At 35.9% G+C, this 12,676-nt stretch overlaps 1 protein-coding gene across 2 annotated transcripts; it reads right to left on the bottom strand.

Moving 5' to 3' along the window:
- Positions 1 to 1,179: 1,179 nt before the first annotated feature.
- Positions 1,180 to 11,187, bottom strand: LOC107806490 (WD repeat-containing protein 26 homolog). Of its 2 annotated transcripts, none has more exons than XM_016630649.2 (5): positions 11,066 to 11,187; positions 7,249 to 8,132; positions 4,296 to 4,397; positions 2,246 to 2,875; positions 1,180 to 1,534 (listed from the first exon to the last, which is right to left on the bottom strand). In XM_016630649.2, exons 2-5 carry the CDS (start codon positions 8,032 to 8,034, stop codon positions 1,313 to 1,315), a joined length of 1,740 nt encoding a protein of 579 aa, XP_016486135.2. In that variant the 5' UTR covers positions 8,035 to 8,132; positions 11,066 to 11,187; the 3' UTR covers positions 1,180 to 1,312. The 2 variants fall into 2 exon arrangements, with proteins under 2 accessions (XP_016486135.2, XP_016486134.2); XM_016630648.2 differs by having other exon boundaries at positions 10,815 to 11,169.
- Between the last annotated feature and the right edge of the window lie 1,489 nt (positions 11,188 to 12,676).

Consider the following 12,676-nt stretch of genomic DNA (forward strand, 5'->3'; position numbering starts at 1 on the left):
ATTTTGTAACGATCCGGCCGGTCGTTTTGAGAATTTAAGTCTTGTTCGGAACCTGATAACTATTGCACGTGCGCATCTTGTGCTACAATTGTTATTAAATCTGCTATTTTTAAAACAAATCAAAAGCATTTTTATTTATTAAATAAATTCTTAATTAGTGCTCTACAACGTAAAAACCCTTGTTAATACCCTTCACGAAATGAGATGGTGATGCATAATTATGAATTTATGATCATGACATAGCTAGCTCCTAAGCATTGAATTGAAGTCAATTATATAATTATCTCTCTTTCAATCTCAGCGTTGTCAAGTGTAAAATTATGCATTTTCATCGTTGGCGGATCTAGACTAGACACAACGAGTTTAAGCTAATTCATAAGCAAGCTTTGATACAAAAGTTTTTTGAAGTATAATTAGATCATCTAAAAGACAATTACAGGTAACGAGGAGACAAAGAAACACATAGGGAAGGTCTTAAGCAGAAACATGCTTGTCAATAATTGAAAGGAAAAAAAATCACACTATGCACTGTATCACATTAGTTAATCACAATTAAATGATATATTGAAGTAAAGATACACATTACTTAGCAATGGTTAAATGATAGAACTGTAGGTAAAAAACATATTATGTATTTCATTGATTTGGTGTAAACACCAAGTGTCGCTAAGTTTTTTCACCTGAAAAGCTCATCATCTCCTCCCTTTTTCTTAGCAGCCAAAAGAGACTAGCGATTACTTGTCATTTGGTTTGGAACATTATAATCCTGGGATATAATCCCACATCAATATGAGATAGCTAATGCCACAATTTTGGTAAAAATTATACCGATATTAGTATCCTAATCCCAGTAACCAAACGACCCTGTCACAAGTTAGCACCATCGATCCAATTTGCTCAAACCAATGTCTACTTTCGGCTTTCCTGCTCAGTTAACTAGCAAACAACCGTAACACACCAGAAATCAACAACAAAAACAAAAACAAAACCAGTGCAATCCACTAGTGGAGTCTGGGAAGGGTAGAGTATACACAGACCTTTCCCCTACCTTAAGAAGGTAGAAAGGTTGTTTCCGGAAAACCCTCGGCTCAGGAAAGATAGAGAGGAAGGAGTAATAGCAAGCAACAACACCAGTAAACCAAACAGAAAAACATACCAGAAATCAACAAAAAGCAAAAAGCTAGAAATGGAACTTTATTGCTGGACTGAATGCAAATTGCAATTTCTTGTTTACCACAAATGTTATAGCTTGATGATGTAAAAGAATGTACAGAACAAGCAAATGGTCAAGGAAAGAAATCTTGAGATGTTTTCAAGTTCCGCCGTTGCAGTAGTGCACACCATTACTAATAGCGCCATTAACATTGTGCTTCATGTTTGCTTGATTCAAGCCCCATATGCGAATAGTCCGATCATCACTTGCTGATGCTAGCATATGAGGATTTGCCGGGTTCCAACTAACACAGTTGACAGTACCAGAATGTCCAGCCAACGTTGCGAGGAGTGCTTGTGAGCATTTGTGCCATATATATACCTGAATTAGGGTATTAGATCAAGATCAAACTCTCTCACGGATATACCTGAAATTGTATTAGAACAAGATCCAGTATATCGCAAAGTATTTCTGGGTTCTTTGCCCAGTAATTGGGAACGGACAAAAAGAACCTTTTTACTGGTACATGTTTACATATCCTATCGTAAATTTTAAAGGAACAATGGATTCCACAAATATTACATTACAAGCACAACAAATAATAGTTCCCATTACACTCCGTTTTTTCTTCAAACTTAGAATTCTAAAAATATGAGCTTGGATTCTCCAAATCAGCGATTTATATTTATAGGAGTACCTGTCTCAACTGTTATTGACAGTTGCGTTCTAATGCACAAACTTGAATCTATATATCCACAAAAATAAGAGTAACTTAGGGCCGCAGCATTTTAACTGGTGGCAAGTAATTAAGAGTGCTTCGTACTCCAAGCTATAGCTGAGAAATTCATCACAAAATTCAGATTTCTTTTTACCAGTATAGCCTATGGATGAAGCTTCGCACACACGCAAGGATTTCTGATTTCACAATAACTTAAGTATGAAGACATTTCTCTTATGTTCATGATAATCGTACAGACAGACAATTCTGTTGATAGTAGAATTGTCGAAATGCTTGAATGTGAAAATAGGCATGAAAATCATAATAAAAAAATAAAAAAAAAGATTCAGCTTCTAAATCAACAAGAGAGGTACCTGTGAATCCTCACTCCCACTGGCAATGAAAGATTGATCTAATCCACCAAAGCAAGACCGTACAACGAAGCGAGAACGTTTATGCCCCTTATATTTGGCTACGAGCTTTACACTTCCCTCTATATACCAAAGATGAATTTCTTGGTTCCAAAGACTTACCAATACATATCTATTGTCTGCGGACAATTCAAATGATGTTATTGTTTGATCCTCCTGAATTATTCGCTCTGCTTTTGATTCCAATTCAAATAATAGTATCATATTGTCTTTACAAACAGAGACCATGTGTTTCCCGTCACTAGTAATCCCCAAATCTGCTATCCTACTAATCCGATGGCCTTTCCAACACTCCAGCTCTTTCCCTTCAAGATCCCACATGCTAATGCTTTTGTCAGTAAAACCGCAAAATATCCTTTTGCCATCAGGAGCCCATCCACATGAGACCAAACCAACACCGTTTTTCCGGTAAATACGTATACATTCGCCGGAGTCGACATCCCACCGTCTAACAAACTCCTCTACTCCACAAGTGAGAAGCTGACGGTCATCGGGGCCCCACGACATATAGGACACAGGTTTGTGGTGACCATAAAACCGGTGCTTCAGGCAGAAATTCCCGTCCAACTTCACCTGCATAAAGGCAAACAATTGAGAGGTGGAACTTAAATCTTCATTATAATTCTATCATAAAAATTCAGAATTTCAGTTTCAACAGCTCTCTATCCCCCCATTCAGGTTCTCAGACTTTTCACTTTTGGTGCCACACCCGTGTCGACATTGACGTGGGTGTGGGTGTGGGTGTGGGTGGTCGTACCGGATCTGATCAACTGATTTTGGGTACTTCGACCAAAATCGACGGAGAAATTCGGGCAGATACAATGATTTCTGAAATCAAAATAAAAGCTAGAGCAAAATCAAAGAAAATGGAATATCTTGTATAGAGAAATTTCTACGTCAGTCCTTTTCCTTTTATCTCCTTCTCGAATATCCTCTTGGTCAATATTTTCTCCTTCTCGGAATAGATTGTAAGTTTTCCACATAATGTCTCATAATTTAGACTTATTATTATAACTCTATTTTTAGATATTTGAATTATTTTTTGCCGGATCCCCGCACTTGTATCCGTACATGGATCCATACCCCCAAAGCTTAAAATTTAAATCGTGAATCTTGCGACCTCTAGATCTGCACCCGTATTGGACACCTGCACCCGAGTCGTAGCAACTTAACCTTCCCCCGGGAAAAGAACCAGAAAACCCATCTGTTTTAGATCTTTTACCAAACATCATATGCACCTATAATAGAATTCTAAAGGTTTGCACATTGTATACCATATCAAGCCTCCCTAATTGGAAAGCCTATCCCATTTGGAAACTATTTCTGGGATGAAAATAGTTCTTTAAATCCCTTACAAGGCTTCAACTCAAAACAAATCCTCCATAACTAGAAATTTTGTTTATTTATATAGTTGCTCCGTCTCCACCACCTACAACATAAAATACTAGAGCTATCTGAAGCTAGCTAGCTTCAGAGCACAAGCTGTCCAGTGCAAGACATAGCTTCCACCATTGATTCAGAAAGGAATTAGGAAAGATAGCAAGTGCGACGATGAAAAGGAAAGAAGATGGCACTATCTGAATTCCAGATAGGAGGAGGAGCGACAACAACAACAACAACAACAATACACCCAGTGGAGTCCCACAAGGAGGAGCTACTTTCTATATTTGTTTATCAGTTATAAAAACTAAAGGACACTTTACTATCGTACTAAAGATATGTAAGGGGAAACTACAAAGATTCCTCATTCGTGGCACTACATCGGACAATGAAGCAAAAACAGTGCTGCTTTCCTCCTAAATTAGTAGATAAAGCAAAAAAGAGAAAGGTCATGCAAGAGAATGACGGCGTCAAATGCAAAAAGAGAGAAGTAATTCAACGGAAAGAAGTGATATTAAACGAAAATTAATAGAGGATTAAACAAGCAATAATCAAGAAGACCTTTAACGAAGCAATAATAGATTGAGAAATATTTCAGAGCACTTAAACTTACCTCCCATATAATCACCGAACAATCAGCAGATGATGAGGCTAAGTACTTCCCATTATGAGAAAACTGCAAAAACCAGACTTCATCTTTGTGTTCTTGTAATATCTGGTGTATTACGAGCAACAGATAAAAGATTAGAGCACAACGTAATCGACAAAGCCTTCTCTTTTTCTTTTTTCTTTTATTATTTAACAATTCATTCAAACCCTTCTACCAATCATAGTCAAGTCAATTTGGATATCCATTGTTAAAAGAAGGAAAACCCTACATACCAACAACAACATACCCAGTATGTGGGAATTTTCACAGTGTGGGGTCTGTGGGGTCTGGGGAGGTAATGTGTACACAAACCTTACCCTTACGTTGTGGAGGTAGAGAGGTTGTTTCCGATAAACTCTCGGCTCAAGAAAAGCAATTCTTAGCAAGTTTGAAAAAGAAAGATAATAGTGAAGAAGCCATATTGAAAATAATGAAGAAAAGAACAATAACAACGGCAAAATAACAAAGCACAAAGAAAACCGACACAGGAGAAACAACGGGTAGTAATAGAAATCGAAGGCTAAGATAAACGAGAATGATAATAATAATAATACTGATATGAAAAACACAGAACAGATACGGTGTCCCAAACTCGATTACCTATTAGCTTTCTACTCTAATCATCGACCTCCATATCCTTCTATCTAGGGTTATGTCCTCGGTAAGTTGAATATATGTCATGTCTAATCACTTCTCCACAATACTTTTTCGGCCTACCTCTACCTCTCCACAGACCCACAATAGCCAACCTCTCATACCTACTCACTGGAGCATCTGTGCATCTCCTCTTCACATGCATGAACTATCTCAGCCTCGCTTCCCTATCTTGTCAATCACGGAGTCCACTCCCATCGTGTCCTGAATATCTTCGTTCCTAATCATATCTCATTTCTGTATATGAAAAATATATGCAATCAAGTACAATGACCAGCGGCGGAGCCACATGGCTTTAAGGGGTGTCAATCGACACTACTTCGCCGAAAACTCACTGTTCTGATAGGTAAAAGTAATTTTTATGTATACATACTATGTGTTGAATACTCTTGACTTCTTCGTGTATTAACTTTTTAAAATTTTGACACCCTTTAGTGATAATCCTGGCTCCGCTGCTGACAAGGACACTACTAGAAAAACTCAAACCAAGTTGTCACACGTGAAGAAATTTTCTGCATCATTTCAAAGATGGAGGAAATACATGTGCATACAACTTTCTTTTGATATTAACGGAAGAATCGATAATCCACTTTGGCAAGTCTTGTAAATTTAGAACTTCTAATAGATGGTCAAAAATGAGCAAAATAAGTGTAAGAAAATGTAAAATGAATAACACGCCTAGGTAGAGGACAACAAAATCTTAATGACAAAAAGAGACAAGCGAGAAGGAATAAGAGGAAGAAGCGTGTACTTTTTCAATTCAATTCCCACGATCCTAAAACCTTACTACCCCAAACTGTTACAACGATCTCAATCCTAAAGAAAGCACTATATCAAGATAAAATTTGAGGACCTCGAAACCTTATGCTCATGATTTTGAGAGTATTTAATAGAAATTGACTAGCTTTTATTCTGTAACACAAAACAAGCTATTAAATAGTTTTCATCCATAGACGGCGTACACATACATTTCTTGTTTACTATTAGAATCTTAGGATTTCACATCCCCCTCCCCCCCCCCCCACCAAAAGAAAAAAAAACGCACAAATTCAAGCAAAGGCAAGGAAGGGATATTACATTATTAAATAAGAAATATAGGATTATCATAGGGAAGGTAGTAATATGTCTAGACTTCTATGACAGCCACCAAAAAGAGATCTAGAGTAGTAAAAACTTCATACTCCCTCCGTCCCAATTTATGAGGCGTTGTTTGATTCGGCACGGAGTTTTAAGAAAGAAATAAAAAAATTTGAAACTTGTGTCTAAAACAAATCATAGATATTTGTGTGTGTAAATCAATTCACTTACGGTAAAGTAGGAATTCTAAAAAATAAATTGTTTCTAAATAAGTAAATGTAACATTCTTTCTGGGACTGACTAAAAAGGAAAGAGTGCCACATAAATTAGAATTGAGACAGTATAATTTTTCTTATTCCTCATTATAGTAAAAATTTTACAATAGTAATACACGCTTAAACTGGTCACGGATGACCTATAGGTCACGGATTCGAGCCGTGGAAACAACAGTGTTATCAAAGGTGAAAAGCGCAAAAAAGCTCTAAGGTCCGTTGGGGCTTTAAGCGCTAAGCGCAAATAAAGCGTGGGTTTTAATGAAGAAAGGCGCAACGGGAGAAAAAGTAAAAATATGCATGTAGTCCAAGACTAATCATTATAAGCATGAATAACAAATATATGGACAAAGAAATTGAAAATAAAAATCACGATAAAGTGAAATATTAATTGTTTAAGGTCGCCTTTTCAGGATTACACTCATTGGCAAGAAAAAGTGTGCCTTAGAGCTTTGATGCGACACTAAAGCGCACACAAAGCGAGGAGAAGCGCTAAACGTGTTTTGAGCCTCACTTCAGGGCTTAAGCGCGCTTATAGCGCGCCTTTGACAACACTGGGAAACAGCCACTAATGCTTGCATTAGGGTAGGCTGTCTACATCACACCCCTTGGGGTGCGGCCTTCCCCGGACCATGCGTGAACGCGAGATGCTTTGTGTACCGGGCTGGCCTTTTATGCTTGAATTGGAGCGCCACAGTGATTTTATTAGCCTTATACACATACTTGTACTTGCAGAAGTAGACAAACAGGAAAAACATTACTGACACAATGACAGCATAATTAGAAATGGAATAACCAAAATATTAAACAATAGAGAGCACAAAGTTGGAACTTGATCAGCACACATCACATCACATCTATCACCAATATAAACTCAAATGCAGAAGGAATTAATTATTAGGGGATTTATTAACCTGCAAAGTTTGAGACGGAAGTTGATCTCTTCCACAATGGTGATCAGTGAGCAATGACATTTCACTGACTAATGAATTGTGAAATAGACAAGCCTCTACTTGCAATTCAAGCGCCTGTTCAACAAGATGGATCAATCTTTTTTCAGGAATCATGACTGTTGGGGGAAGCAGTCTTTGTAATTCCTCTAGTAGCTTTGTCCTTGGCTTCATTTTCACTATATCTTGACCTGATGATACACCAGAAGGTGATATAATGCACAACGAAAGCTCACGGACTCTATCGCTGTTTACACAAAGAGGCGCAATCTCAGTCCTCAATGTCTTCAAAGCATCCATGACTTCTTCTCTGTCTAACAGTTCAAAGAACTTCTGCTCCAGTATCACAAAAGACGCTAACTTCACGATTTTTTCATCCACGAGACCGATTTTATGTAATGTGGCTACACTTTCATCCCATCTCCCATCAAGGATTTTCTGCATGAACAAATGTACTTGAGAGGAGTGCAAAGGTATCCCCGACTCTTCCTCTAGAAGCGCTCCTGTCTTCTTATAGCCAAGAGAATATAATGCATCGGCTATGATTCGAACAAATTCAACTTTCTTGACTACTCCTTTTGTACCAACAATCTCATCGTCCCCTTGAACAGCTAGAGGACGAGCCATCGACTCACTCAACGAGCAACTTGCAGGATCCTTAAGAAATGTGCCGTTCGAACGATCAGCTGATTCTCCAAATGATACTTTCACACGTTTTGAGGGTGGTTCATCATCCTTTGCGCCTCCCATGAAATGTATATCTCAGCCCATATATAACAGGTTGATAAATGGATCTGAGAAGATGAGATCCCAATCTCAATCCTTCAATGGACAAAACGCGACTGTACCTGCATAACATCAGAAAGGAAAGAACATAAAATCAACGAAGTTGGAAAGAGCAGAAGGAGAAAAAAGCAAAGCATAGGATCACTTGCTTTAAAGAATCCAAGATATGAAAAATGAAATAAAGCTGGAGCCAGAGATGGAGAAAGAGAGGCGAAAGACACAAACTGCGTTTAACAACAGCATAGATTAAAAACAATCTTATATTCACATAATCTCATCTACTTTATACTAAACACTTTTACGCAAGCTGGCCCTGACACCACGATTATTAAAATAACTCTCTCTCTCTCTCTCTCTCTCTCTCTCTCTCTCTCTCTCTCTCTCTCATATATATATATATATATATATATATATATATATATATATATATATATATTACATTTCGGTCAAATACACTCTCACTACAATCCAATATTTCTACCAGTTCAGAATGGCAAAGAGCCTCCCCACCAACCCCTACCCTCACGAAGACAAAATTGCAATTAAGGAGATTTACTAAATAAAATGCCGTTACAAAACCAAACAAAATTCTCTTGACCGCTTGATCTGAGGTACCAGCTTGCTTAAGCTAAAATTGAATGCCAAGAACGTGACACTTGTGTACAAAGCAATAACAAGAGAAATAGATCCATAAACAAGGTTATTAAGTATCGCATTCACACCTGTGAGGGCGTGATGGGGGAGAAAGAAAGAGGGTGAAGGAGACTGAATTAAATGCTTAACCAACAAATAGCCTAATTCAAACGATTAGATTTATTTATTTTATAAGATTTCATTATTAGAGACTATTATCTAAATATAAATATGGAACCGTTAACAACCTGCATGTTTCTTTCCTTCCACAAAGTCCACATAATATGAAAGGCCCACTCTCGACACTTTTTTTCTTTTATTTTATTTTAATAAGTTCTCAGACATAGATTCTTTTTTCTTTTTTATTGGTTAAAGTTATATTCTTACATTTTCTTTTCTTCATCTATTGAACAAGTTCTCATACATAATTCTCCGCTCTTTGCATTGTATGCATAATCAGTCTTTGGACTATCAGCCTCCAAACAGGTGGCATTCCCAACTATTGTCGTTTCCCTAGCCAGAATAAGAAACTAGATGAAAATAAAGAACATCAATTCCTCCCCCTAAAGGGAATACATAAAATAAGGCATATTTCGAAAGTGTGCAGTGTGCGTGCGCGCGCACAAACACACATCTAAAGTGCAGAGCTTTACAATATTTGGCTGCACAACACAGACAATTTCCCCAAATGCTGCACATGCAAAGCCATACCCCACATTCCACATAAAATTCTGTTGAACAAGCTTTTAGCAGAAAAAGTTGAGTCATCTTCCAGCAACATATGACAATAACTGCATTTAGTCTTAAGCAACTTTGTTGCTTTGTGAATGTTGAATTGTGTGTACCGCCTCATCTAGAAGCTTAACCTGTTAGAGAGAGGACATTTTTATTTTTTTTCAATTAGGCCTGCAACATGGCCACTCACTTGTAGATTTGATTCTTTTTCTTAGACCAAGCACCTAACGATTAGTTTTTATTTATTAGTGGCAGTCAGACTCCAACCCAGTACCTTAGCTTGCTCTGAACTATTGAATCATGTGTACCGCCTCTTTAAAAGCTTAAAATTATTAGAGACAGGACTTCCTTATGTATCTATTTATGTTTGAAACAATATCAACAATGAATAAATTCTCGTTAAACATACTTCTCTAATTTCCAGTTGCATCTAGTGTCACTTGCTAAATAACTTTATTTTCACCCCGCTTGAAGGTCAATCATAATCCACTCCAGCAACTACAACGGCTAGTGATCAGACTGTAGATATTAATGAGGAGCTAACCAAACAATCCAACAACAGACTAAAGTGTTCACTTCATTAAACTTAGTGCTATATTCAGAAAAAGGCAACACCTTGTAGATTCTAGTTCATTAAGGTAAAGCAACTGCTAGGGACCTTAATTGACTATCGCTCAATTACCCCTCAACCCAAAACTACTCCCTCCATCCCATTTTATATAATGTTGCTTCAGTGGACGCAGAGAAGTCTATGAATCATCTCATTTAGAGTAAAATGGTAAGTTTAAGTTAAATTATTTCTAAATACATAAACGTATCATTCTTTTTTTATACAGACTAAAAGAGAAAGTATATCACATAAATTAGGACAAATAGAGTAGTATGGATCGGCTATATGAATCCTTTACATCCATCTGTATGCAGACTCCTAAAGTTCCAAATATATTTTTAACCAATAAATATAGGGCCAAATGGCGCACAGTTGGAAACTCGATGGATAATGGGCCCATCGCTCTATCCTTCTCCACTAAAATACCGGGCTTTTTGTGTATGGCATGGTTCAAACCAGTGACATGGCCTAACTCACACATCTCATGATGCGCTCTTACCCCTAAACCAAAGCACCGGGCCGAATCCTAAAGTTCCAAATTAGCATAAACAACTATTTAAGTTCTTCAAAAGTATAATCTTACTAAGTTAATAAGCAGATTACAGTAATCAGTCCATAATCCAAATTGGGAAAGAGACATAACTACAAATAATCCAAATACCACTAAATAAATCCAACAAATAAATACTTAGTTATCCAAAAACACGCTTAATATTGATAATCAATAATTAAATAAAACGCAAAAAAAAAAAAAAAAAAAATTTACCACAATGAAATCTCCAACACCCAGAAATGATTTGAGGTTTCAGATCAAAATGGGGTTACAAAATTATATAAAAGTCACTGAATTTGTAATAAACCCAAAATGAAACAAAAAAATAGAATATTAATTTTTCCCCTTATTTGTAGGCACGTTAATAATACTATAGTAGATTAGGTGAGTAAACAAAGCTAAGGATTTTGAATAGGGCAATAAAAAGAAAAAAGAAAAAAAGGGTAAAGAGAAATATGACTGACTGTTGGGAGCTGTGTGTGTTAATGGCGGTTTCGGTTTGAGGGGCAGATGTAAAGAGAAATGGTGGAGAAGGTGGGTTGGTTTTTATTTTGTATTATATTATAGTAGTAGTATAATATTAATCTAGTATTTAATATGTTATTTGTAAGTATTAAAATGGAAAAAGTATTACTGTTACAATTACTGTTTGCGTGGTTCAATAAACCACCTCCAGAGGGAAGGTATTCTTATTTGTTTGCTTTGAACAGAAGATATCTATATTACACATCTAAGAAGAAATTGTAAGAATTGAACTAACGTCAATTATGTGAAAAACTTCTATAAATATCACAAAGATGCAAGTTTTGGTGCTAAGAAATATTGATTTTACCGTTGGATAATTCCCCTCCTCTCCTTAATTTTTCGAATTATAATTTAAGGGGTAATCAATTTTATGACACGTTACAAATATTATTTTAGTTATATATCATTTTTCATCGGAGATCAATAAAAAATTGTAAGAAGAACGATGAACGAGATACAAAATAACTTTATAAGATTATATTTTTTTTATTAAAATAGTAAGTGGTCACGAGGGATAATTTTCTTTGGTTTTACTCTATACGATAATTGAATAGGCATTTCTTCTAATTGTAATTATAAAAAAGCTGGACTCGTTTATATAATTTTTCTCTGACCATATTACTCTATTAAAACTTATCTCAATATTATTATGCAAATACAAATAGTGAGTATGAGAAATTCTCTATATTATATGAAAGACTAAACCACTCCTAAAAATCATAGGACATACAATAAAATTGCTAAGATGTCTAAAATATATTTCCAACTAATAGGTATTTTATACATATACATTCTTCTTTCATTAAGTCCCTCTTTCACTAAGAGGGTGTTTGGCTAAGCTTATAAGCTGGTCAAACTGGCTTATAAGCACATTTTGGCTTATCTACGCGTTTGGTAAACACTCAAAGTGCTTATAAGCTAAAATCAGCCATAAGTCATAAGCTGGTCACCTCCAACTTATGGCTTTTCAGCTTATAAGCACTTTTAGTTTGACCAACACTTTTACTAGTTTATCCTTAATAATATTTTCTAATTCACAAAATACTTGTTCTAAAATAAATTTCTTGACTTTCTCTTCATTCCATATTCGTTATTAATTCTTTTTTTTACAAAGAAATTTATAATTTATAATTTTTTGAAAAACATTCAAGGGTATTTTAGTCATTTTAACAAAAAATAGCTTATCAGCACTTTTTAATCAAACACATAAACTGTTTATTATCAGTTTCAGCACTTCTATCCAAACACGTAAATGCTTATTTTAAAAATCAGTTTCAGCACTTAAAAAAAAATTCAACACTACAAGCTTATCAACTATTTACAATCAGCCAATCCAAACGGTCTCTAAGTATGAATGGATCCCTATAATTTAGGGGTCATTCCACAAATTCCTTCAATGGGATTTTATGTTTATCTAATTATCTTGTCCTTCACATTGACTAATCAATGCATTTGGCGATTGAACACAAGATCTTCATACCATCTCAAATGATCTTCTATCACTTTATTTGCACTTGATGAATACGGTCATTTATAATCTCATCTAATCT

Source organism: Nicotiana tabacum, chromosome 21 (assembly GCF_000715075.1).
Source record: "Nicotiana tabacum cultivar K326 chromosome 21, ASM71507v2, whole genome shotgun sequence".
Taxonomy (NCBI): Eukaryota; Viridiplantae; Streptophyta; class Magnoliopsida; order Solanales; family Solanaceae; genus Nicotiana; species Nicotiana tabacum.